The sequence below is a fragment of the Alnus glutinosa genome, chromosome 11 (genome assembly GCF_958979055.1).
Source record: "Alnus glutinosa chromosome 11, dhAlnGlut1.1, whole genome shotgun sequence".
In the NCBI taxonomy this organism is placed as follows: Eukaryota; Viridiplantae; Streptophyta; class Magnoliopsida; order Fagales; family Betulaceae; genus Alnus; species Alnus glutinosa.
Window position 1 is genome coordinate 17310841 of NC_084896.1, and position 27224 is coordinate 17338064.

General features: G+C 36.5%; 1 protein-coding gene and 1 long non-coding RNA gene across 3 annotated transcripts; one reads left to right on the plus strand and one right to left on the minus strand.

Annotated features, from left to right (window-relative positions):
• On the minus strand, positions 1 to 21018 carry LOC133881765 (metacaspase-1-like). Of its 2 annotated transcripts, none has more exons than XM_062320792.1 (5): positions 20488 to 21018; positions 20031 to 20361; positions 19422 to 19542; positions 7582 to 7776; positions 1 to 156 (listed from the first exon to the last, which is right to left on the minus strand). In XM_062320792.1, exons 1-5 carry the CDS (start codon positions 20924 to 20926, stop codon positions 97 to 99), a joined length of 1146 nt encoding a protein of 381 aa, XP_062176776.1. In that variant the 5' UTR covers positions 20927 to 21018; the 3' UTR covers positions 1 to 96. The 2 variants fall into 2 exon arrangements, with proteins under 2 accessions (XP_062176776.1, XP_062176777.1); XM_062320793.1 differs by lacking the exon at positions 1 to 156 and adding an exon at positions 5528 to 5658.
• LOC133881766 (uncharacterized) lies at positions 17628 to 18441 on the plus strand. Its single transcript, XR_009902586.1, has 2 exons — positions 17628 to 18104; positions 18182 to 18441. It is a non-coding gene; the product is annotated as an uncharacterized LOC133881766 (long non-coding RNA).
• Positions 21019 to 27224: the final 6206 nt, after the last annotated feature.

The window sequence follows — 27224 nt, forward strand, 5'->3', positions numbered from 1 at the left end:
AAATCTTGGTTTTGCCACCAGGGCAAGGGAAGAGGAATATCCCATGAAAGTAAAATTTACTTTTGACTAGCGATTTGTGGGCATTATTACAAAATATTAAAGTAAAAATTGTTTGGTATAAATATCAAACTTCTCTGATGACGACAACTGAGGCTCCTGCAAATCACAAAGTAATTGTAACATCACTGTTTCAACCATGGGAGAGAGAAGAGAATTATTTTATACAAACTTACTTCAATGAAGCGGGAAATCTATTATGAAATTAGTCTTCAAATTATAACTCTCATAATCGAATTTGATCTTTTTGTGATAATCCATTTACTTACAAAACTATAAATTTTAGAAAATAAGAATAATATATGTTTTCCTATTTGTTTCACTTACTATTCAATTTTGTCCTTATAATACTATATTATATCACATCTAATTAATACGAAAACAGAATTTTATTTTAGGACATTAAACAATAGAACTTTTGACTTTTCAGTCTAGACAATTATTATTGAACATCCAAAAAAAAAAAAAAGACTATTTATAGTGCCGAAGGAATACACAACTTAAGGAGAACGGTCATAGCAACTCCCCCTCCTTGTTCGGTCGTCCCCTTGGATCCCTACCATTCAGCAACCTCTCCCATCCAACTTTGTTTATCTCGGACCTCATAGATCCTAACACTTCTGCTTAGAATTGTTAGTGAATCTCCTCCAACCATCAACTCCACGTCATCTTCAGTTTCTAAAGACTCCAACTCAACATGCAACTCTTCATCATGTATGACACTGCAGGCCGATCAGCTCATCAACATCAACAATATACCACAAGACACGGTCATCAACAAATTACCTGGAAAGATAGTGTCCTCAGATAATGAAACTTATTTGAATTCAATATTAGAGAAAGGATAGAAGCTTAGTTATCTTCATGTGTATTTTAAACTCAATTATCCTTGTGTGTAATTCTGTTAGGTGGTTTTACTTATGTACAGAATCATAGTTCAACATGAACTCTTGTAACATCTCTATATATACTACATCAATACTTAGGTTCTGATTAAGTTAATCAAACCTATTCCCTATCAAATCTTTCATGGTATCAAAGCCTATCTAGGCTAACCCCTTTATTTTTCGTATCCCAATGGCCTCTTCTAATGTGTTTAATGCTTCTGCACTTCCCACTCCTACTCAGCTTATCAAGCTGACCGAAACCACCTATCTTTTATGGACTTCTCAATTGGTTCCAATTTTGAAAACACATGATCATATGGGTATTGTGGACGGTTCTACCCCATGCCCCCCAGAATTCTTGACCGATGCTGATGGCAAGCATATTCCAAACCCGGCATATTCTGTCTGGGTCAAAACTGACCAATACATTTTGAGTTGGATCAATCTCAATCTCTCTGAATCAGTGTTGTCTACTGTTTATGGACTGCACACCTCCAGGCAAGTGTGGGTCTCTTTAGCCACTCAATATGCCTCTGAATCCAAGATGCGTGTCTCTCACTTAAAGCGTCAACTTCAGACTTTACAACAGGGTTCCAAAACCTGTACTGTTTTTCTATAACTTGCTAAATCTTATGCAGATCAACTTGCTGTTATTGGCCAACCTGTTGCTGATGAGGATTTCATATCATATGTTCTGAGTGGTTCAAACCATTCCTTCAACTCTTTTGTTACTGTGATCATGATCTCGACTCGTCGAGCCCCAATATCAGTTGCTGATTTTCGTTATGAACTGCTGAATCATGAACTTCTGCTCAATCAGCAGTCTGCTCCTTCTGTCAACAGTAGTTTTGCTCTTCTTGCTCAGAAACCAGGTGGTGGCAATTCTCCTGGCCCCCGCCCATTTCGACCTCACTATCCTCAGAGGTATCCTCAAAGGTATCTTCCTCGGTATAACAATGGGAGGCCATCTATGGGATTGTCTTCTTTTCCTCGGAATCACAACAGTTCACCTCGTCCTGCTGGTCATTCAGGCCCCAATGGTTCTTCTAGCCCTGCTCATGGTTCATCTGCTCCTAGTTTTTCTAGTCGACCACCCTGCCAAATCTGTGGAAAAACAAGTCATCAGGCCTTGGACTGTTTCCACAGAATGGATTATGCATATCAGGGACGCCATCCTCCACCACAACTGGCTGCCATGGTTGCTCAGCACAACACAGCTCTTGAAGATCAGCAATGGTTTGCTGACAGTGGTGCTAATGCTCACATTACAAACGAGCTTGAAAATCTGACCATTCAGGAGCCATTTCAGGATTCTGATTCAGTAGCAGTGGGGAATGGAGATGGTCTAGTCATTGAAAATACTGGTTCATCTACTCTTCTTTCAACTACTTCTCCATATTCCACTCCTCCCTTTAAACTTAAAGACATTTTACATTGTCCTTCTGCTTCTACCAATTTACTATCTATTTAGAAATTTTGCAAAGATAATGCTTGTTTCTTTATCCTAACCGATTCTCATTTCTATGTGAAGCACAATCAGACTTGGGAGATTCTGCTGGAAGGCAGGAGTGAAAATGGCTTGTACCCTTTGCGGTTTCAGAAGTCTCTCTTCAAACTCAACCGTTGTTTTACTGCTTTCTTAGGCTTAAAAACCACACCCTCCATGTGGCATTTTAGATTAGGTCACTCTTCATTTGTAACAGTGTCCAATGTAATCAAATCTCATCACTTACCTGTTCTAAGTGGTGATTTATCCAATAAAAAGTTCTTTTGTGATTCCTGTCAACTTGGTAAAGGAAAGTCATTACCTTTTTCATCTTCTACTCGTGTTTCCACTTCTCCTTTAGCACTCATTCATTCGGATCTCTGGACATCTCCAGTGACCTCTCTCAGTGGTTGCAAATATTACATCATCTTTGTTGATGATTTTTCCCGTTATACTTGGTTTTATCCTTTGCACGCTAAGTCCGAAGCTTTTCAGTGTTTTGTCAAATTTAAGGTCTTAGTTGAGAATCAATTTTCCTGCAAAATCAAGAGTCTTCAATCTGATGGTGGGGGTGAATATACCTCCCATCAGTTTCAAACTTTTCTTTCTCAAAATGGTATTCTCTATCGCAAGTCATGTCCATACACATCCCAGCAAAATGGTCTCGCAGAAAGAAAACTCAGACACCTTTTAGAGACTGGTTTAACTCTTCTTGCTCATTCGGGTCTTTCCAACAAATTTTGGGTTGATTCCTTTCTTACTTCCACTTATATTATAAATCGGCTTCCTACTGTGGTCTTACAAAATTTATCTCCTTTTCAGAAATTGTTCAACACTCCTCCAGATTACACATCTTTAAGGGTTTTTGGTTGTAAATGTTTCCCCTTACTTCGTCCTTATACAGCACATAAATTGGAATTTCGATCCAAACCTTGCATCTTTTTAGGGTATAGTCATGCTGGCTATAGGTGTCTAGATATCACATCTGATAGAGTTTTTCTTTCTAGGAATGTTGTGTTTGATGAGAGCTCTTTTCCTGCAAAAGATCATGCCAAGCAGCAACTGCCTTCCAAGCTCAATGCCTCTGCTGATGTGTTCTTTCCCCTGCCTCCAAGCATTACTCCAATATTGCCCAGTTCTGCTCCTCCACCAGATGACCTCCTTTTGGTTTCTCCTGCACTAGTTTCAGCTCCAACTCAACATGTCTTCACAGATTCAACTCTGGACTCTACTGAGGTATATCCTCCTTCACGTCCTACATCATCTATTTTACATGATTTCCTTCTCCTGAACCTGTTCCTAACTATGTTCCTGCCAATATTGACTCCGTAGCAGCTTTACCTCAAACTGTGCTTGTTTCTCATTCTGACTCACTGCCTATATTTGATTCTACTTCTCATTCTTCACACCCACATCATAGTATGGTCACACGATCCCAAACAAGATCCTTGAAACCAAAATCCTTTCCTGATTTTCAACTTTTCTACACATCTAAGCACCCACCTATTGCTCTTCATACTTCCTTATCTCTAGTTGAACCTACTTGTTACACAAAGGCTGCTACTGATTCACGTTGGAGATCTGCTATGGCTCTTGAATTTGATGCACTTATGGCCAATGGTACTTGGACTCTATGTCCTAGACCCTTACATACCAATGTCATTCGAAATAAATGGGTTTATAAGGTCAAGCACCATGCCGATGGCTCCATTGAATGCTTCAAAGCACGCTTAGTTGCTAAGGGTTTTGATCAGAAGTGTGGTCTGGATTACACAGAAACTTTCAGCCCTGTAATCAAAATAGCCACCATCCGAATTGTGTTGGCTCTTCCAGTCCAATTTAATTGGGAGATTCGACAATTGGATGTCTCCAATGCATTCTTACATGGCACCTTGCAGGAGGAAGTTTTCATGGAACAACCTCAGGGTTTTCAAGATAAAGATCAACCAAATTCGGTTTGCAAACTCCATAAGGCTATTTATGGTCTTAAACAAGCACCAAGAGCATGGTTTACATGTCTCTCGGGTGCCCTGCTCAGTCATGGTTTTCATGCTTCTCTTGTGGATACATCTTTATTTATTTCTCTGCATGGTGATGTTCAAATCTTCATTTTAATATATGTAGACGACATCATTATTACTGGGACTCACAAGATTATTTCCTCTATAATCTCAAAGCTTCAATTGCAGTTTCCTCTCAAAGATTTGGGTCCTCTTCATTTCTTCCTTGGTGTCCAGGCTACCTTCTCCTCACATGGACTTCATCTTTGTCATACAAAGTATATTTCAGATCTTCTACACAGGGTTCGGATGCTAGGTGCAAAACCCTCTAAATCTCCATGTTCCTCAGGTGCTAAGCTATCCAAATTTGATGGAGAGTCTCTGCTAGATCCTTCTGAATATCGGCATGTGGTAGGTGCCCTACAGTATTGTACTCTCACAAGACCTGAGATAGCATACTCTGTGAATCAACTTTGTCAGCACATGCAGTCTCCAACTACTACACACTGGACTGCTGCTAAGCGAGTCCTTCGATATCTTAAAGCTACACGTTCACATGGCCTCTTTTACTCAAAAGGACCTTTACAACTGCAAGCATTTTGTGACTCTGATGGGGCAGGCAGCCCCGATGACTGCCGTTCAACATCTGGTTTTTGTGTATTTCTTGGTAATTGCTTAATCTCATGGTCCGCTAAGAAGCAACCGGTTGTGTCCCATTCTAGTACAGAGGCGGAGTACCGTTCATTGGCCATAGCAACTGTGGAGCTTTATTGGTTAAGAATGCTTTTTAAAGATTTGTCAATCCCTCTTCCTCATGCTCCAATTCTCTGGTGTGATAATGTGAGTGCCTTGGCCTTGGCATCAAATCCAGTCCATCATGCTAGGACAAAGCATATCGAAGTCGATTATCATTTTGTCCGAGAAAAGGTCATCAATGGTGATATCTTGATTAAATGCATCTCCACTCTTGATCAAATAGCTGACATTTTTATAAAGGGTCTCTCAACAGCTCGGTTCACCTTTCTCAAATCCAAGCTTCTAGTTGATTCTCCACCCATCAGCTTGCGGGAGACTGTTAGTGAATCTCCTCCAACCATCAACTCCACGTCATCTTCAGTTTCTAAAGACTCCAACTCAACATGCAACTCTTTATCATGTATGACACTGCAGGCCGATCAGCTCATCAACATCAACAATATACCACAAGACACGGTCATCAACAAATTACCTGGAAAGATAGTGTCCTCAGATAATGGAACTTATTTGAATTCAATATTAGAGAAAGGATAGAAGCTTAGTTATCTTCATGTGTATTTTAAACTCAATTATCCTTGTGTGTAATTCTGTTAGGTGGTTTTACTTATGTACAGAATCATAGTTCAACATGAACTCTTGTAACATCTCTATATATACTACATCAATACTTAGGTTCTGATTAAGTTAATCAAAACTATTCCCTATCAAATCTTTCAAGAATACCCCTCTCATGAACACCCTTTTTGAACCTCCTTGTGCCCATGATATCCTGAAATCCGTATCTCCTCTCTTTCTCCAAAGAAACTCATTTGGATTCCCTCCTACTTAGAGAAGCTCACCACCAGCGTTGCCTTCCAACTTCTTACAGGAAAACATCCGCCATCCTTCCCCCCTCCCTAACAAAACCTGGAATGCCCTTGGCAAGCTCAACCTTAGTAATAGGCTCAAACTGTTTATTTGGAAAATATCCTTGGACAATTTTCCCACCAAAGCTAGAATTCTTTCCCTCAACGCCACCCTATCCACAGATTTGCTTTGCCTCCTCTGCAAATACGAAACACACTCCATTCCCCACCTTTTTTTCTATTGCATTTTGCTCGGGTGGTTTGTAAAGGATCTTTCTGGCCCTTAGACTTTCAGGCACTGAATTTATCCTTGATGGCCAATTGGATTGTATTATCTAGCTAGGGAGATCTCCCTTTATTCCCCTTAAAGATACCCACATTTTTCAAATTTTTTAGGTTGTTGCTAGTGATCTTCTTTGGCTAAATAAGAACAAAGCTTTACATGAGAACATCTCCACTGATGCTATTTCCTTTTCAAAAACCATCTAAGAAGTCACTTTGGAGTACCATGCTGCTTGGAAGAATAAGCTCAAAATTCTGGTGGAAAAATGGTCCCTTCCCCTGCGGCCGCTCTCAAAATCAACTTTAACACTGCCATCAGAGACTCTTTCTCTGCCGAGCATGTGTAGAAATTATGAAAGCAAAATCATTAAAACAGTTTCTCTCATCAGCCCTTCTGTACGTGTCCAAACACAGGAAAAGCCCTCATAGCCCTCCTTGCGGCTCAGCTAGCCCTCCCTCTTGGGCTCAAGACTTTTACTAACACGTTTGGACAGTCTACTAATTCAAGGCTAGCATTCGGTTAAGAATTAATGTATATACTAAATAACAGCAAAAGGACATTATAATGGCATTTCGTAATTTGCATATGTAATTCTTCTTGTAATTTCTTTTAACATAACAACATAGAAAGGGTGTTTCTTCAAAAAATAAAAATAAAAAAAAATAAAAAAAATCCAACATAGAAAGGGTGGCTATGTAAAGCAACAAACTCCACACAGTATGTGAAAATTAAACCAATTACCATTTCTTTCCATGTAAAACATTTTCAGTATTTTTAAATGTTTAATTGCGTTTGGAAAACTTAATCAATCAAAAAACATTTTTTGTCAATTGTATAACCTCCCACTTCTTTTTTTTTTAAAAAAAAAGAGTTTAATTATGTTATTTAAAGCAAAAAAAAATTTCCATCTATAACTTATGTGTTCAACCCTCCACCACAGCATGGCATACGTACTACAAAAGCCACCCCTTCTCCTACCGGCACCAACCCTTTTTTGGAGCCACCCCAACCAACACAGGCCTCATACGAATGAAAAATGCTTTCAAGAAAACATTTTACAGGTGACAGCTAAATACTAGGAAATCAGTATAATTTTTTTTAAAAAGAAAAATTGAGTTAAAAATCATTTTTTTACCTAAAATAATGTTTCACATCGAAACAAACAAAGCTTAAAATTTATCCCTGATATCAATAGATTAACTACTTTTTGAGTATTCAGAAATCACTTATAAGAAATCAGCAACCCTTATACAAATAGTAAGATTACCTGTGATAACTCTGCACATAATAGTCTATTAACAAGAGATGCAATTGGGCCTTTTAGACGTATTCCAGTTTTGGCCTCACGAATTGCATAACGCATGCTATTAAGCAATCGACCATAAGTTAATCCAGGTTCATTTTGCACAGCTTGGATGAAGCTATAAGTCAAGGCACCCGTTGCCACTTTACTTGTAAAAGCCTGCATGAAGAAACTCATAATAAAATGGAAAATAAAGAAACCAGCAGAAAAATAAAGACAAATATTTTTGAGTAGTTCAGTTTTAGACTCCTACGTTTACCACTAGAGAAAAGCCCTATAAGTATACATTATGCTTTTATTTCTTGATGATATTTATATTACAAATAATTCCTATTTAAAAGAGAATTAGGATAACTAAAGATAATACAAATGTAGCAGGTGCAGATACTATCAAATTATGTGATGACATTTACATAACAAATTACTTTTATTTATAGGAGAATTGTGTACGTCAAGATATATAATGCCAATATTGTAGGTGGAGATAATATCTGTAATACCCCATATTTTAATATATTGAATAAAATATATTAAAATATGATTTAAGACCTAGTAATATGATAAAAGAATATATATATGAATATTTATGAAAATAAATGTTCATTTAGAAGCATTTATAGTTTTAATTTGATAAAAACTCAAACGGACTTTAAACTTTGAAATAACGGAAACAGGGTCAAACAAACTCTGTTTTGGTCGATTCAAAAGCCAGAACGCTCGTCTCGAAGTCCTCTAACTACCCTCCGAATTTCATAATTTTTGGACTCCGTTTAATACCCGAAAACATCCGCGAAAAATTACACCTCTGAATTGGACGAAAATTTAATAATGATTTGTGGGCCCATTGTTATTCATTAAGACCCGTAGCCCACATGTTTTACAAACCCAGCCAACCTCAACGTGATGCCCAATCCATTTGCTATAAGAGAAAGGCAAAGGAAAATTTAGTTAGCAAAAGATTACAGTTTCGTTAGAACCTAAGTACTAATTTGTTGATAAAAAGAGATATTTGTTGGTTTTAATTCCTTCAACCTGCACCGGACATCTGCCCTTATTTCAGCCTTGGATGGGTTTAATCCAAGTGGATCCTGACCGTCCAAGCCTCTCCAAGGTCAGGTGCATCTCCTCTTCCACGTTTTCTCCTTCTTTCCCGTTCTTCCCTTTACCCTCTCTTCCCGAGGGACACAGGGAGTCTGAACGAGAGAGTGAGAGACCGTGAGATGGAGAGAAGAAATTGAGTTGGAGACCCATAAACCGATTCTCCTCTTCCCTCTGTCGTTTTACCCTTAAACCAGCAGCACTTCTCCTCTTTGCTGCAGAAAAAAAGAACAGCAGCTCTTTCTCTTTAACGAAGCTGCAGAAATCTCCCTATTCTTTGTCTCTGTTTTGGCCAAAAGCTCTCCTCTCTTCCTCTGTCTTTGTCTCAGCCTAACAGTGGGTTTAATCCACTTCTACCGCAGAAGAAAAGTCTCTCTCACTCTCGGTCAACATCCAGCAAACAAGAAAGACAAATTCTAGCTTATTCTAGAAACACTTGGTAAGTAAAACAAACGTGTGTTGTATGCAGATGTGAGTGTGTGTAAGTGAAAGACGTGTGTATTTGATAAAAAAAGTGGGTGTGTGGTTGTTAATCATGGGTGAAGCGTGATGTGTGTGTATGTATTTAATGATGGCTATATATATATATATATATATAAAGTATATTTTAAAAATGATATATTTTGTGATATATCTTAGTTATTATGATTTTCAAGATAAAATATTATAATGTCGTAAGTTGTATTTTAATAGGGTATTTCAAGTGGCGTATTTAATTAATAAATTACGCTGTTGTGATGTCCAAATAAAAATGAGATATTTTATAAAAGCGTCGTTACGCAACCCAAATACTTTTGAAGTATTTTTAGGCATTAGTAACACTAATGCTGTTATTTCACCTAAATTTTATAAGATTAAAATAAGGATTATTTATATTGTACCGCTTGGGTACTCTTAAAATATAAAACCAATTAATTATATTAATCGAGTCACTATGTTGATTTGGTACAAAAACAGATAAGCTTTTATAATACCGTTTTACTTAAAAGGATATTGTGGATATTAATTAATAAATGCCGTAATAATGTCCGCATAAAATATGTGGTAATATAATTAACCTATTTTATGCCGTTATAATATCTAAGCGACATTAGAAATTGGGATTAGTGATTTGTAAGTCGAAAGGGATAAAATGTTCAAATAGGTTCTTAGTATTTTATACTAATATATTATCAAATGTATATAACTGTGCAGTCTTTATTCCGTGGATCTCTCTTTGTAGCAGAGAACTGTAAGTATCTCTATACTTACTGAGGACGAAGCTGGTGGATTTTTCCATGATATTGTGTTTACTGCTTTATTTATTTGTTTGCGCATGTGTTCTTACATGTTTTCTATTTTTAACTAAAATGGTTAATAACAAAGCTGGTATGCAGCGGGGGGTGATGGCTGCCAGTGGAACCTTTGGCTTCCGTGACACTAAATTAATTAAACGGGTTATGACCTTTGGCTCATAGTCTGCTGGGACCTTTGGATTCCAGTAACAAACTAATAAATGTGAGAGTTGGCTAATACAGCTGGGGTGTTGATGGTATTACCAACTAGGACCGTTGGCTCCCGTGACACTCTAATCCGGACCGTTGGTTCCTTCACGAGAGGAGTGCATAAAATTGATAATTAAGCCTTGCATTTAAAACTGGGGTTATGACCTTTGGCTCATAGTCTGCTGGGACCTTTGGATTCCAGTAACAAACTAATAAATGTGAGAGTTGGCTAATACAGCTGGGGTGTTGATGGTATTACCAACTAGGACCGTTGGCTCCCGTGACACGCTAATCCGGACCGTTGGTTCCTTCACGAGAGGAGTGCATAAAATTGATAATTAAGCCTTGCATTTAAAACTGTCATATTACTGTTTTATGGTTAGGTATACATTTAATATATGACTGTGATTAGCTACCACGGTTTATATATTGCGTATATATGTGACTATAAAACCATATTTGCATTATGTGGTATTTTATTAAATAAATCAGCATTCATATTATTATGGGAAACAGTGGACTCACTTAGGTTGTTTTGTGTTTTTATTTCTATATATATATATATACATTGGTGCAGGTTTATAGACAAAGATTAGAGCTCGAGTGGTCTTCCAGTTAAAGATATATAGTTTGTATTTTGTTTGTAGTCTTCTGTGTTTATAACATTTTATGTTGACAAGATTGCTAATAATTTCCATGTATTCTCTTGTGTCACTATGGACACCTGTTTCCATGTATTTGTTCTAAGTATTTTCTAATGAATGTCTAGAGGTATTTAATTTAAAAGCTCTAATGTGTTATTTAATCCAGGCCTGTTGGATATATTATATTCCGCTACCAATTTATAACTTTGATGTTGTAGTAATGTCACGTGGAAATCGAAAATTTTTCACTTACGCCTTTTTGTAAAAGGCGGGGCGTTACAATATCAAATCAGTTTTGATAGGAAATGATATGTACTCAGAATGATTTGATTTCAAGCAATGACAATCATATATTCAAACACTGTATAGAATTTGGATACCAAACAAAAGTGGTTGAAGGAACAAAATGTTAAATCAACAGTTATTTCAAAAACTTAAGCCGGTCGAAAATGTTAAATTTAATTATTCAATTATTACTTCAGCATTCTCCCCTCACATGGGACAAGACAATACATGTACTATTGTAATTGAAACGTATATTAATTATGAACTCAAAGTTTGAACTCAAGACTTTGAATAGTTGGATCTCATACCATGTTAAGTCACAAATTTAATTTAATTAACACTTTAATATAAAAGTCTATATCTTTCAATAGCTTGTATGTTTGCATTCAATACGTTAAGTGTATTATATTGTTTGGTAATAATGAAACGGGGTATTTGGTGCAATTATATTTTGGTGCATATTTTTATCATTATAAAAATATGCACAAACAAAAAATGATAAAAATAACTATAAAGAAATTCACCCATTGGATACAGAGTTAAAAGCGCTCATTGCTGAACGATAATTACTATAAGATAAATATAGAGCAGTCATAAAGCTTACCATTCAATTGAGAAATACCTAGAGATAAAAACCTACAATAAATTCAAACATATCTTAAATCTCATAACATGTCTAGAAAAGTCAAAATAATGTCTTCAAATAGGCTACATCATGAAACCCTAATCTAGTAATTTTATTGGAAGAAAATACCCTTAAAAATGTGAAGAAACCATAATAAAAACATATGAAGAAACCCTAACCACCATGTTGTCTTTGTTCAAGTCGAAGTGTCGGTCAAACACCTTATTAAATTGTACCCCTATAACATTCTTGGCCAATCCAACTTTGATCTTACTTTGGATGATGCTCTTGAAGTTTTTATAATGCATCACCGATAAAAGTGGTGGTGAACCGATCTTCCACAACCCTTCGATCTTCCACAACCCTTTGATCGGTTGCTCTCGGATACTCCCTAAGGCTCTTGGGTAGACCAATCTTATTTCTGAACTTCAACCAACCATCAAATACTCAAATTTGATTTCCGACACTTCTGTGTCAAACTCCCCCAGCTGGAAAAAGACCCGCCTCAAGCTGGGACCAATTTCAAATGCAAAGTGAACAAAAAAAAAAAAAACCAATATATACCACTTTGTTGAAGGAAAAGTATATCATCTCTACTTTCCAACAAAAAGCATTTTCCCAAAAGACCTGTTGAGAATACCATACTCTCTCAATTGGAAGTCAATGACTTGATGCTACCTATTTTGTTCCATAAAAGGTAATCATTATGGAAGTCAAAATGTTTGATCGCAATGGGAGAAAAACTGTTTTTTAATTTGTTTGAATTCACAAATTCGGTGTATCCTAACAGTTAGGTTTTTTAGTTGGCAAATTCAGTGACTTAATATGTTTAATTGTAAGCATTAGGTTCAGAGTTGATTTGGAATTTAATTGCACTTGAATCGGCATCGAAAATCAAGTTTAAGATCAAAGGCTCGGTCGATCCCTTCGCCTTACTCAATCGATTGAGCAACGTGCAACATCACTAGTATAAAAACTCGAGAAGGTCGCGGTCAATGTAGGGCTTAAAGCCTAAAACCTTAGTGATCAATTGTTCGAGGTTATGACTCGGTAGACCCAACCCAGCTGCCAACTGTTTTAATTTTCGCCAAATTTTACCTAAAACCATAATTTTCACCTCTCTTTATAAGTATCATAACCCACGACTTCCAGAAGTGAAGAGCACCAGTTTCTCAATTGTTTTTGAGAGATTACCACCATCAGGATTTCGTTTAATTTTGAAAATGTATTTATGGTCAACCAGGTTCGTATAGGCCTTCTTGGAACCAAATTCCACTTTCCATTTTTCAATAGGGCATTGAACTCATTTCTCATGGTCTCCATCCATTTCAAACACTAAAAGGCAATAGTAAAAGAAGTTGGCTCTACTTCAGAAAGATCAAATGACGTTACCATGCAAGGGAACAATGTAGGATCAGAAGGCTCCATAATCGGCAAAGGTGAAGACCCAAACGATGGTGGAGAATATAATTTTTCAAGATCGAGGAGAAGAACCAGACAATGTAGAGGGACACGGGAGGAGGCTTTGCATTGGAACCCGAAAAGGAATGGGAGGAAGAGTTGATGTGGCGGGTGCAACCTTGGTACACTCAGAAGAAGGCAAAAATTTCTTGGAATGATATTTGTTTCCCTAAAAAGGAAGGGGGTTTGGGGTTGAAAGATGTTGAGATTTTGAATATCTCTTCCATGATGAGGCACATTTGGAGTATTTTTGCTAAATCTGGATCCATATGAGTTGCTTGGGTTCATGAGTACCTGGTGAAAGGGAGAAGCTTTTGGAATGTGAGCATCCCTAATAACAGCTCTTGGTGTTCGAGAAAGTTACTAAAAATTAGGAGCTTAGCTTGGGGTTTTCTTAGATTTGACGTTGGGAATGGTTCCAATATCCCCTTATGGGTAGATAATTGGCACCCCTTTGGAGCTCTTTTTGACAGATTTGGCTTTAGAGTTATGTATGACTCCAATAGTAGACTGGATGCTAAGCTAGATACTGTTCTTAAGCAGGGTAATTGGTGTTGGAGGCCGACGTGCTTGTTGCCATTCAAAGTAGATTGATGGATGTGCCAATTGGTGGAATTGACAAACCTGTTTGGACTCTTGCCAAGTCTGGTGTGTTCACTTGTGTAGAAACTTGGAATCACCTAAGGAAGAAAAAGGAGGCTATGAGGTGGTGGCTGCTGGTTTGACATTCTTTTGCTATTCCTAAACAAGCTTTTATCCTATGATTAGCTATATATATACATAATAGGCTAACTACTGGGGACCGGTTGCTTGCTTGGGGTTTTAAAGGCGATGTCAATTGTGGTTTTTGCAAGGCTAGAACTGAGAGCCGAAACCACATTTTCTTCTCTTGTGGTTTTAGCTCCCGAGTTTGGAAAACTTGTTTGCAACGATGTAGCTTGTTAAATTGTTATACAAGTTGGAGTGAAATGATTGATGAAGGATGCAGAACCTGGAAGGGTAAGAGTTTGATGGGGACAATTTGTAGACTTATCTTGAGCTCTGCTGTGTATTGATTATGGCGAGCTTGAAACGAGTTAAAAGTTGGTGGACAACCTCTCACCAAAGAGCAGGTTTTGAAGCAAATTTTTTGGATAGTTCGGTGTAAAGTTTCTGGAAATGACAAATTCCCAAAAACTATGGAGAAGATCATTCTTTGTCACAAATGGAACATTGATGCTTGTATTTTGAATTAGTTGTTCTATTGTGGGCAGGGCTGCTTTTTTGGGTGTTTTGGTTTAGGTCCATGAGTGTAGCGTAGATATTCCTAGAGTGTTTTCTCTGGTTGTTCTGGTTTCTTTTGTTTGGGTTGTAAGCTAGTCTTTTGTTGTACAGCTAGTTGATTCTTTCTATCAATATATAGTTTTACTTATTCTCTCAAAAAAAAAAAAAAAAAAAAAAAAAAAAAAAAAAAAAGAAAGAAAGAAAGAAAGGAAAAGTAAATGGGAAGATAGACTCGTCAAAGACAACTTGAAGTGAAATAAGGACACATCTAGTGGGTATATGAAAGTAGCGATATCCGTTGTGTTGAAAGCTATAGCCAAAGAAAACACACAACTTAAACCAAAATTCAAGTTTATGGTTGTTATAGGGGTGTACGTGAGGCCAATAGGCACACATGAAAACTTTCAAGAAATTATAATCATCCAAATGGAGGCTTATTGCACCTCACTGGTGAGGGTAAGCGATTATTAAGAAACATGCATGTTTTGCAAAAGATCACAATTACAGTAAATAAGATAAGGCAAGCACACATAAGTAATACCAAAATTTAAGTAGTTTGTTCAATGTGAGGTACGCTCACTGGCGGAGGTAATTACGAATAAATTCACTATAAAAGATGGAGTACAAAATATTAGAGATAAAAAAAAAAAAAAAAAAAAAAAAAAAAAAAAAAAATCAGAATTCAAAGCTCCAATAAACTCAAATCTCACTATCACACAATAAATACTATTTTCTAAGGAAGAAAACAAAAGTACAAACTTATCTGTTGCTTGGGACAAATAGCGGCCGGTCTCTCTCTATTTCTCTCTCTCTCACTGTGGCACCCTTGTCGAAAATCACAAGGGCTGAATATACATAATAATATTGTTGGTCAAATACTCCAATTTCAAGTAGAAGAGTTTAGTCTGCTACTTTTCCAAATACAAGACACACAAGGAATTTACAACCAAACAGTAAAAGGAAAAGACAGTGGGGCGCACCATCAATAATGCAGTTAAAATGCCTCATCCTAGTATTTCAAAGGGATGGATGCAGAAGCTAAAAGAGAAACCTGTTTCAATTAGGTGTCGGTATTTTCTTTAACATATATACCCTAGCTTGTTGCTGGTCTCTATGAGGGCAGGAAACTTGATGAGTGCTGCCTTTCCCAGAAACCATGGGGTTGAGAGGTTTTTCTACATGATTGAAGCACATTAATCCGCCAATACGATTGAAGCACGTTAATTTTCATATCTAGCTAGAAGTTTTTCTACAAGATGTCGAAATTATAGAAAATTTGTAGGCACATCAGATTTCACAGTTATAGGAGACAACCATACAAATTTGCTAAATTCATCAACAAAACAGTCATAAAATAGATTTCCATTAATAGAAGGGAAGGGGAAAGATCCTCAAACATCTGTGAAAATCAGTTCTAAAGGGTGATGAGAAACAGAGGTCGACAAATGAAAGGGTAGTTCACAAAATTTTGGATTAAATACCTTATTGGTACTTGAGTTTTGAGCCTTTTTAAATTTAGTATCTGAGTTTTCATTTATTTCAAAAGTGGTACTTGAATTAGAAGTAAAAACTCGTTTAGTACCTCTCTTACATTTTTCTTCCAAATATTAACGGCCCGTCACGTGTCAACCACTGAGGTTGACATGTGACACTATATATAAAAAAAAATAATAATAAAAATCTTTAAAAATTAATTAAAAATAATAAAATTAAAAAAAAATGAAAAAAAATTGAAAAAAAGTAGAATAAAAAAAGATGAGGGTTGGCTTAGCCACCCCCTTGGCCACCAAAGGGATGGCCGGCCACCTCCATTTTGGCCATGGTGGCAGAAATAAATAAAATAAAATAATCGATGGGTTTTAGCCATTGGGCGTCGCCGAACCACTCCTTAAAATTTTTTTTTTTTATGGGTTTTGGCCCTAGCTTGGGGGTTGCCTAACTACCCCCGTGGCTCATGGGAGTGGTTCGGGCACCTCCAAAGGCCAAAACACATCATTTTTTTTTATATTTTTTTTTTTTTTTGCCATGGGGTGGTTGGTGTTTCAACCACCCCAGACCGGCCAAGGGGTTGGCTGGCCACCCCCATGGTGGCCAAGTGGGGTGGCTCAACCACCCATCTTCTGTTTTTTTTTTTTTCAATTTTTTTTTAAATTATCATTTTTAATTACTTTTTTTTTTATATAGTGCACGTGTCAACCTCAACGGTTGACATGTGGCTGGCCATTAATATTTGGACGGAAAATATAACAGAGGTGCCAAACGGATTTTTATTTCTAACTCATGTACCACCTATGAAACAAATAAAAACTCAGATACTAAATTTAAAAAAGCTTAAAACTCATATAACAATAGAATATTTAATCCTAACTTTTTTTCCTAACCTATAGGCATGACAGATAGCAAGAACTACATTCTTGATCGAGGTGAGGAAGATTATTTGTGCGAACAACTTGACTAACAATCCGATGAAAAGGATCTCCTAGTCGATAGTTCCGATGATCCAGAGAAGCACATTCACCCAACAATGCAATCCGATAAGGAGGAGAATTGAAGGGCAACATGTACATACAATTTTCATTCTTTCTGCGAAGAATAGTAGCTCCCGTGAGTAGATCTTTAACACGGAAAAAGGAAAGGTGAAACTCAACGAAAACATTGTTATCTCAATTAAACTGAGAAACAAAGATCAAGTTCTTTGTAAATTAGGAACATGTAGACAATTTTTTAAGACAGAAGTGGCATGGGGATAAATTAAATGAGATGAACCAAAATGTTCAATATCCAAATTTTGCCCTTTAAAAAACACGGAGTGGATCTGGTTTAGTGTGTAATGTCCAAGACATTTTTAATAATTAAAGTATAAAATTTGAGTAAATAATTGATTAAACTTAATTTAGTGTCCTTAAAAAAATGTAAGAGAATATTTTTATGTTCAAAGAAAAGAAATTACAAAAGAAATTAAAGAATAAAATAAAATAAAATAAAAAGAATTAAAGAATTTAAATCAGAAAAGAAAAGAAAAATTAAATAAAGTAATAAAATAAAAATAAATAAAAATGATAGAAGAGAGGCGCTCCCTTGGTTCAAAAAAGAAAGTGAAGGGCCACCTGGCCCTTCACGAATAAAAAAAAAAAAAAAAAAAAAGGGAGAGGCGCACAGACGTGCGTCCCTCAAAAGAAAAAACGAAAAGAGGCATTCTATTGACCCCCGAGAGAAGAAAAAATGGAAAAAGGGGAGTTGTCATTTTTTTTTCATAAGAAAAAAATTTAGATCTACGAAAATCTAACCGTCTAAACTCAAATTCGACTTCGGAAATGTGATCTATGCGTAAGGATTTACGTTTTCACCGATCATTTTAAGGTAAAACACTAAACTCACGATTTTGTAATTTTGGGTCAATTACAAAATCTTGAGTTTAATGTTTTACCTTAAAATGATCGGTGAAAACGTAGATCCTTACGCGTAGATCACGTTTCCGAAGTCGGATTTGAGTTTGGATGGTTGGATCTTCGTAGATCTAAGTTTCTTTCTTATGAAAGAATGAGAACCCTCTCCTGTCCAAACTCAAATCCGACTTCGGAAACGTGAGCAACGCGAAAGGATGTACGTTTCTTCGATTATTTTAAGGTAAAACACTAAACTCATGATTTTGTGATTTTGGTTAAAATCTTGAAATGTGGGCTTAATCTAGTTTTTTTCTTTAGGTAATGGATTACTTGGAATTTGCTTAAAGTTACCCAAGTCATGGGTTTTGGTTTGGTGAAATTTTGGTAAGTTTTTCTCAAATCCTAACTTTTGGGTATTTAATTTATGGTTCGTGTCCTACTTGGCACATGTATTTGCTGAGCCTGTATTTTGGTATGTAATTATAATAATATGTTTTATAAGATCTAACTAGATAAACATGTAAATGACTCTTGTTGTAATTAACTGTTATGTATTCGATGTATTTCCGTTTTTGATATGTGTTTCCCTGTACATTATTATTTATACCCCGCTGTGTTAGATGCAACTCTAAATATTAGTAAATGTTATGGGATATATGTTTTTTTTTTAAAAAAAAAAATATAAAGTAAAAACGGGTAGTCACATAGAGTACTTTTCAGCGTGAATGTTGAGATTTCCAAGATAAGATAGGTAACATGATTTGTAGCCCATGTCGAGGGACGAATTTAGATCTGTGTTTGATTGAGGAGTGAATATAAAAGTTGGCATATAAGTTTTGAGGAGGTACTAGGAGGTGCACCACAGCCACAACCTCTCCCACCGTTGGAATGATTGTTGAAGTGAGATGAAGGCATTTGGTGAGAACCATTGGGGCCTGCATTTTTTTCTGCAATATCCCTTTTTCTTCTTAGAAGAATTCCGAGAGGCAACATTGGTTGAGGGAAACAAAGATTTTTTACAGAAGAATCGTTATGATGCATTACTCTCAGGTTTTTGTATGATGCATCACCGGTCGAAGTGACAATCAACCAATCTTTTGATAGTACTTTGATCGGTAGCTCTCTGCTATGCTTGTAGTACTATATTGGTCTACTGGTCTTCAACGAGGACTGTAACCGATCATCAAACTACTCAAACTCAACCTCAGATGTACGGTCCTGTGTCGGATTTAAAGTAAGACCTAGGATGGTCTCACAATTTGTTGAAACAACTGGGAGAAGTACATTCGAGTAAGTTATTCTGTTGAGCATTTTCATTTTTCTCGACTTCATTAATCTAAATATATGCAGTTCTGAGCATGCAAGATGTATATGCAATTATACAAACTTTCAAATTTTTACAATTATCAAATTTCTTGATTCGTCGATCTATTACATCTCTTGATTATCCTTTCTGATTCTAGACATTCAGATTATTTCTGGGATACCTATCTATCTATTGATCGATCTATCTATCAAGATATGCAAAAAAAATAATGTTAAAGTAGTAATTACTGACCGTTGTGTCCGCGGAGGTCTGGTGATCATCACAGGCACTGAATGAGATCGCAAGCCCACCTCTGGTGCCTTTATAAACACCTGACATACATCTTTGATCTTCCCATGCATAGGATCCTTCCCTACAATTATCAAATTTTTCACAAGTCAAAATTATAAACAAGAAAATAAATAAATAAAAAAGAAAGTGAGGGGAATTTCACTTACATCCCATGATGTGTCACTTGTTTTGCAATTTTAATCTTGAATTAAAAAAGCTACAATGTGGGTGTCATTTTTCAAATTGTTTTAATTTCACCCTTACCATTTGAGTTATTCGCTAAATCAAACTTTTATTAAAAAAAATAAAAAAAACAAGATCCATGACTGGTCGTGGGTCAGCAATGTTCATTTTTTTTTTTTTTTTTTTCAAAAAAAAAGAAAAAAAGAAACAATTATTAAAAAAGAGGTATTTTGATTAGTTTGGCATACCCAAAAAATCCTACTGCAATTTTTGACAATTCGAGATAACATTGCAAAACTTGTAACACAAAAGGTGCATGTAAGTGAAGTTTTTGCAATATATATATATAGATAAAACAAAGTCGCGAGCATAAAGCAAGTATCAGACCTATTCATCCTGCACAGGAATGGTAGATCAAGCATGGTTCCACTATAGCAGGCATCGACGATAGCATGAAGTTTGGCGCCATGGGGTAGTGGGCGAACGATAATGGCATTAATTTCGTCATCAACTATCATCCCCTCGGTCCTATAATCGACAGGGCATAGTGTTTCGTCGTAACCGTCAATCTCATCCATGTTGTGGTCGCGCTGCCTTGAGCCATGACCGGAGAAGTGGAAGACCAACGAGTCACCTGACTGAACCCCCTGGACCAGCCATCTCAAGCCCATTCGGATGTTATGCTTTGTTGGAATCCTAAATGAATCGGTCTCCTCCTCTACATTTTGGCTCAAAAATTTAGCATCAAGGAGAATGAATAATTATGTTGGAATTATTATGAGGAAATTCAAGCCGCGCGCCAATATTTTGAACTGCCATTCTAATTCATTTGATCCATTAATACCTGTTAGGATGAGGATGGAATCACCGGGAAAACCCAACTTCTCGACCAGAAAGTATCTCATGCACCGAACATCATTCACACTTCCTTTGAGCTTGTTCCCATGTCCATTATAGCTCACTCCACATAGAAGCGCTCGCTTCCTCCCATGCGAGCTAGGCAGCGTCAATGGTGGCGCGGGTCCTGGTGGCTGAGGATAATGACCATAAACGGGTGCGTTCGATGCAGGATATCTATTGCCAGAAGCGGCGCCCACCGCCGAATTCACGAGGCTCTTAAACCGATTTGCCGCATGGCAAATTGAGTCGTGGACTTGAACCCAAGCGTCATTTGGTCGAACCGGGGTGATGGCTTGGCACGCAGCACACTGAACGGTTTGAGCCTCCGGTGGCACCAGTAGTTGCAACCCACACCAACTGCACGTTTCTCTTCTACCTGCCATTTCGCTTTAATTTCTGTATACTAAACCAGTGGTGCTAAATAGATCTAGCAGCTAGCATGTGGGCGGTGGCATCGATCGTTTCCATCCTGTCAATATTCGGTCACTTGAGGGGATGGTGGAGAATCAGATTCCCTCCTTCCTTTAATGGATAAAGTTTCTATAATGGGATTCTCTCTGAGTTTAGCTGGGGTTTTTAACTGAGATTATCCGCGTCCGTTTAGATTTTTGATTTCAAAAAATGTAATTTAAAATAAAAATTTTAAAATGTGTGATTTAAAAATTTGATTTTTAAAAACGCAATTAAGCATTTGACAAAATCATATTTTGGCCTTTAAAATTGTAGGTTAACTTTTAAAATTCTGCGTTTTGTTAAAAAGTACTCATTTACCTATGATTTGAAAATGCAATTTTTTGCATTTCTAAATTGAAAATTTTTAAAAATGCAATTCCTAATCAATTCATTTTCTACGATTTAATTTAAAATCACATTTTTTCTCAACGAAATCTCAATTCCAAACATGCCCTAAATATGTTGTATTGATGCAATTTTTTTAACGGCCTGGGTTACCTATAAAAAATGGTTATCGGGTCGTGTGGTCTCAAGGAGATCGGAAATACTGCGATACTTCAGTTAGCTTCGTGTTTGAAAAATATTTTCTGTGTAGTGCAAAGTTTTTGGGAGGCTAGGAGACCAAAACCCCTCTTTTAACGGGTACTACGCTACTTTTTATATTGTTGTCTCTAATTGCTATCTGTGTAAATGCTTAGCGGTCCCAATTTTTTGGGATTTTGCTTTAGGTTTAGAAAAATTTGGGACAGAAATCTCATACAAAATGATTTGCAAGAAATTTCATTTAAAACATCTTTTAATAGTAATATGTGTCTCTCACATATAAGAAATACACGTTTTTTTAATTGTGTGCATCTTACATGTTTATTTAATAACTTAAAGGACACATGTTGCTTTTAGAGACTTATTAGTATAAATTTTTTACAAACCAGTTAGTAGAAAATTCGTGTCTAATAATTTATTGTTATCTTCCATGTATTGAGAGTGTTGTTATTTTCATAGAGTGGGCAGTTATTCCCCATTTGGTGGGCTTGTGCTAATGAGAAATGATTGTTGTAAAACTCCAACAATTTTTCTTTTTTTAAACTAACTATTGGATCTATTTTTTTTTTTTTCATGTAGGTCCTATATATTTAATGGTTGATCTTAAACAAAGTTATTAGAGTTGTACAATAGTTGTACGGAAGTTATAAACATATCATATCTCTGTGCTAATATTCCGAGTAATTCTACATGTACATTAAGTATCCATCAAGTATCTATTAAAAAATGAGGTGGCTTTTAAAATTACTATTGAGCATGTGATTGATCAAATGAGGATTTTGATCAAATAGTGATTTTGAAAACCATCTCATTTTTTAATGGACACTTGATAGATACTTAATGTACTATTAGAATTACTCTAATATTCACTTAATGGGCAGTTATTTTCTATGTAGTGTACAGTTTGAGCGGAATTGCTTAAGTGAGACTTATGATGGATTTTATCCCCAAACATGCATCTTGAATTTTAGAATGAAAAGATTGTTTATGGTGATGCTCAAACCGACCTTGCCGATTTTGAAGAATATGGACCTAGATTCGATTTGAGAGGTGCACAAATCGAATCTAAATCGAGTTTGGTGGAGTTTGGGTCAATTCCCAAGCTAACTAAAATGTCTTGAAATGGTGAGAAATATAGGATTCGATTCTGTCGAAATGGGTCTGGTTAGAAACACCTATGTCAAATGTTATCACGCAGCAACTGATTATCGACAGCTCGAAAAAAAAAAAAAAAAAAAAAAAAAAAAAAAAAAAAAAAAAGAAGAAAAGATTATCACCGATTCATGGAATATTTTAATACTTTTTGGGATGTTAATCCCGATATTTTGTGAGATAATTATATTGCAGTTTGATTGCTTTACTTGAGTTATGAAATGTGTTAAGAATGTGTTAAAGAAATGATGTTAGTTGGTACAATTTTCGGTATGGCTATAACAATTCACTCTTTGTCGGTGATCTCGTCCTCCGATTGCTGCAGAATCTGAAAAAACAAGAGAATACATTGAGGGTTGGTCAGTATTCCTCCCTCCGATGCCTAAGTCAATGTTTGAGTGTATAATGTATTCAAGCGTGTTGGTACAGTTTTCGGTATGGCCGTAACAACTCACTCTTCGTCGGTGATCTCGTCCTCCGATTGTTATACCTGAAAACTTAAGAGAATACGCTGGGGGTTGGCCGGCATTCCTCCCTTTGATGCCTAAGTTAGTGTTTAAGTAATGCATTCATGCGTAATAAAATCAATCCATTTATAATACCTGAGGTCCTAGCCTATTTATAGGCTTAGTGATAGATACCTTCATCGTATTAGGGTTTCGCTTCTTCTCTTCTCCTTTAACCTAGGAGCGTTGCTAGAATCCTACCTCAACTTGGAATCATCCACCTTCCAAACCATTTACGGCAACAAATCTGAGATTGATATTAATCTCGAATTTCTAGGGACGGGGCGCGATTTTGAAATATCTAGGATCGTGTGTAATAGATTCTCAATCCTTTGTGCTAGTCCCAGGACGATACCTTCCCAGGACTCTCGGATACCCGTCTGATAAGCATCGAAAGTTGCACATTCAAGCCCCATAACTTATGTATATATACTAATTCCTTATCATTGTTATTTGTTTGATTTTGTATTGTTTTATTGTTTTCAGGTTTTAAATAAAGATACAATTAATTCAATTGATTTTGGGCTTAAAGCACACTTTGAGAATACCTAGAAGATATGTGTAAGCTTAGAAAAATGTTAAATTTACAACACCAACACAACAACCACACAACAACCCCTCACATGAGGGTGAGTCCCACACATTGGGGTCCACCCTCATGTGAGGGGTTGTGGTGTGGTTGTTGTGATGGTGTTGTGTATGAATCAAATCCCTTAAGCTTAACTAATCATAATAGAAGACCTATATGATGTGTTTAAGTTTAATCAAATCAAATGAAGGATTAAATCGGAATTTATCCAATAAGAGTCAAAATCGGATTGGGTTCAAATTCGAATTCTGCACATGTCTCAATGTTTTGATCATAACTTTTAGTTCAGATATCAGATTGCAATAAAATTGGTGTCGTTCGAAAGCTAATAAGTAATACAACAAATATATTAGAAACAGCTTTTCTCTAATTCGGAAGTTTACTATGCGAAAATTGTCACGCACTAAAAGACCGCAATTCTGGACGAATTTGGAATCCTTTTCCTACTTGGATTGAAGTTTCAATCTCCTACTTGGACAAGAAGACTCAATAGAAGATTTTTTTTGGAATTCCAAGAGCTTTTAGGCCTCTCCTAGTCTCTATAAATAGACCCCTAAGATTCAAGAGAAGGTGTGCTTGTACTTGTGCTTGTTCTTAGCTTTAGACAGAAAATTCTTCTTGAAGGCCTGACAAGTTGAAGAGGAGAAGAACATGACGGGTGGCCATCCTAGCACCACGATGAGCGGTTAAATTCTTACAAGGGTGTTGATGTAGCCCTTTCTAAGTAACAATGGTTTAATTGTATTTTCATTTGGTATTTTCTATATGCATGATGGTTGTATAACTGTGAGAATTGATCTTAATGTTTACATTCAATCATTATGAATTTCTTATCTTGTCTTAGAAAATCTTTTATATTGATTGAACTCAATCCTTCATATTTTCTGTGATTATGTGAATGATTGTTATATAAAGGTTTTAATTGACATATGATCAAGAGGGTTAGATAGACCATCCCTAGGGAAGACGAATTATACTACACCCTAGTTTAGTATAATTTAGGTAGACACATCAATTTTTGGCACTGTTGCCGAGGAGTGCAAACGGTTATGTTATTAAGTTTTAAAGATTGAATTTAACTTGATTCTTTTCTGTTTTTATTTTTTATTTTTATTTTGGTTTCTTTAATTTTGGTTTTTTTTTTTTCAATTTTTTTTTCCCTTTTTTTATTTTTTGTTAATTTAGTTCATGTGGGGAGGCATTTCAACACCCCATGGACCATGTTCATATTGCTATAGTCTTTATCACCATATTAAAGATTGTCCTACTGCAGGACATTTTTCTAACTATTCTTATGAGCATATGAATACACAGTTCTCTAAACCGAGGAATGAGCCGTACTGTGATTCCTATAACCCGGGATGGAGCAACCAGTTTAATATCTCGTGGCAAGCTCAAGCTCCTGAAAATTATGCTCCACAATTTCATGAACTATACCATTAGGCATATCCGTAGTTCAATGATCAAGTGGTCTATTCACCATCTAACTTTCATCCTCCCCACTAGCAATGGCAATCATCTCCATATTGTGCTGACTTTGAGAATAACTGGCAGCCTTCTTCTCAGGCTACACCATCTCCTCAGTCAGATTCTGACGTTCAAGTTCAGATATTGAAACTTATGGGTGAGATCAATCAGAAACTCACTCAGACAGTGACCTCTCTCAGTCAGCCATTGAACACTCACTCTGAATCCATTGCCAAGATAGAAGCTCACGAAGAGGAGCCATCTCCCATCTACTGGCCTCCACAACAACAGTCTCAACAGGAACAATATACTCCTCAATCCTTAACCGAGATAGAAGCCAGGATGGATGCTCACTTTGAACAAATCATGAACTACCTTAATAGAGAAGAAGAAGAGCTTCAAAGACAGTCGATGGCCAATCTTGATGGACACTACATGGTGGTTGAGAGTACTTCTTATCATGAGCAAGCCATCACCACAATGAAGAATGGAGAAGTGGTTGAAACTCACGTGGAAGAGATGAATGAGGAGCAAATTGAGGCCCCACAAGCTCTACATCGGGCAAAAGGCGAGGAAGTGAGCACTGTGGCTCCTTCATCATCCACTCTTATTCTCAATACGCCATATGAATCCCAAGCCCCTATTGCTTATGACCTACCAAGAGGTCAGAAGGCCATCCTAGCACCATGATGAGCGGTTAAATTCTTACAAGGGTGTTGATGTAGCCTTTTCCAAGTAACAATCATTTAATTGTATTTTAATTTGGTATTTTCTATATGCATGATGGTTGTATAACTGTGAGAATTGATCTTAATGTTTACATTCAATCATTATGAATTTCTTATCTTGTCTTAGAAAGTATTTTATATTGATTGAACTCAATCCTTCATATTTTCTGTGATTATGTGAATGATTGTTATACAACGGTTTATTTGACATATGATCAAGAGGGTTAGATAGACCATACCTAGGAAAGACGGATTGTACTATACCCTAGTTTAGTATAATTTAGGTAGACAGTTCGTACCAACCGAAGATGGGTTATACTTTTTCATTGATTATGTGTATCCTATTAAGACGTAGCTAATCCATACTTAGGGAAGATGGGTCGTACCGCATCTTAGTGGTTAGGTGGACGGTCTGTGCCAACCAAAGATGGATTATACTTATTCTTTAGAGATAATTTCTTGACTACTCAAGTGAGACGAGCCCTATATTATGCATAGCATGAATTTACCTTGTTAATTTATAATTGACCATTGTTATGCGGTGAGTAGTGAAATCAATCCCCTATTCTTTCTCTCATTAGTCTAATATTTATTTTTTTGTCTTTCGTTTTATGGATTTAACTTAGTTATAAACAAAATCAAATCAAACATATTTTTAATTAAGTTATATTTAAACTTGAAAAACTTAATAGCAATTCCTACGCAGTCCTTGAGGTTCGACACCCTCAATATAGCCCTATCCTACAAGGATTCGTCCTATTGCGAGTGGTAATTATTATTATTGATTTATTTTGGTAAACAAAAGACCATATCACCGTCCATACGGACTCATATGTGGCTGGCCCACTAGCCCATGTTTTCACATGAGCTAACATGGGCTCAGAGACCCGTAGCTCTTGACATGGGCCGGGCCAAGTGGGATTATTCCCAACAGTTACCCCCCAATTCCCTTGTCCGAGCTTTAGCTTAAAGCTCGGATAATGAGAATTCTTGTCATTTTAATCATTCAGGTCTCGGTTTTTCCTAGGGCTTCAAACAGTTTGTCGCTACTTCGTATAACGTGCCATCATGGCACCCACGTGAAGATGCTTTTAATTCCTGCCAGCTGTAATCCTTAGGATTCTATGTCCATAACATCACCCGGGACACACGTCCATTATTAGGTGGTTTGGCCGTAGGTCATGATGAGCTGTCTCTATGCCCAAAATGTTACCCGATTCCTGACATTTTGATCGTTATACTT

Bases quoted from the DNA above. Each gene is read 5' to 3' on its own strand.
- LOC133881765 (XM_062320792.1), bottom strand. From the start codon at position 20,926: ATGGCAGGTAGAAGAGAAACGTGCAGTTGGTGTGGGTTGCAACTACTG. The intron at 7,777-19,421 runs GTCAGTAATTAC...TTCTTCATGCAG, and splicing joins AGACCTCCGCGGACACAACG to GCTTTTACAAGTAAAGTGGC. The intron at 157-7,581 runs GTAATCTTACTA...TGTGATTTGCAG, and splicing joins TATGTGCAGAGTTATCACAG to GAGCCTCAGTTGTCGTCATC.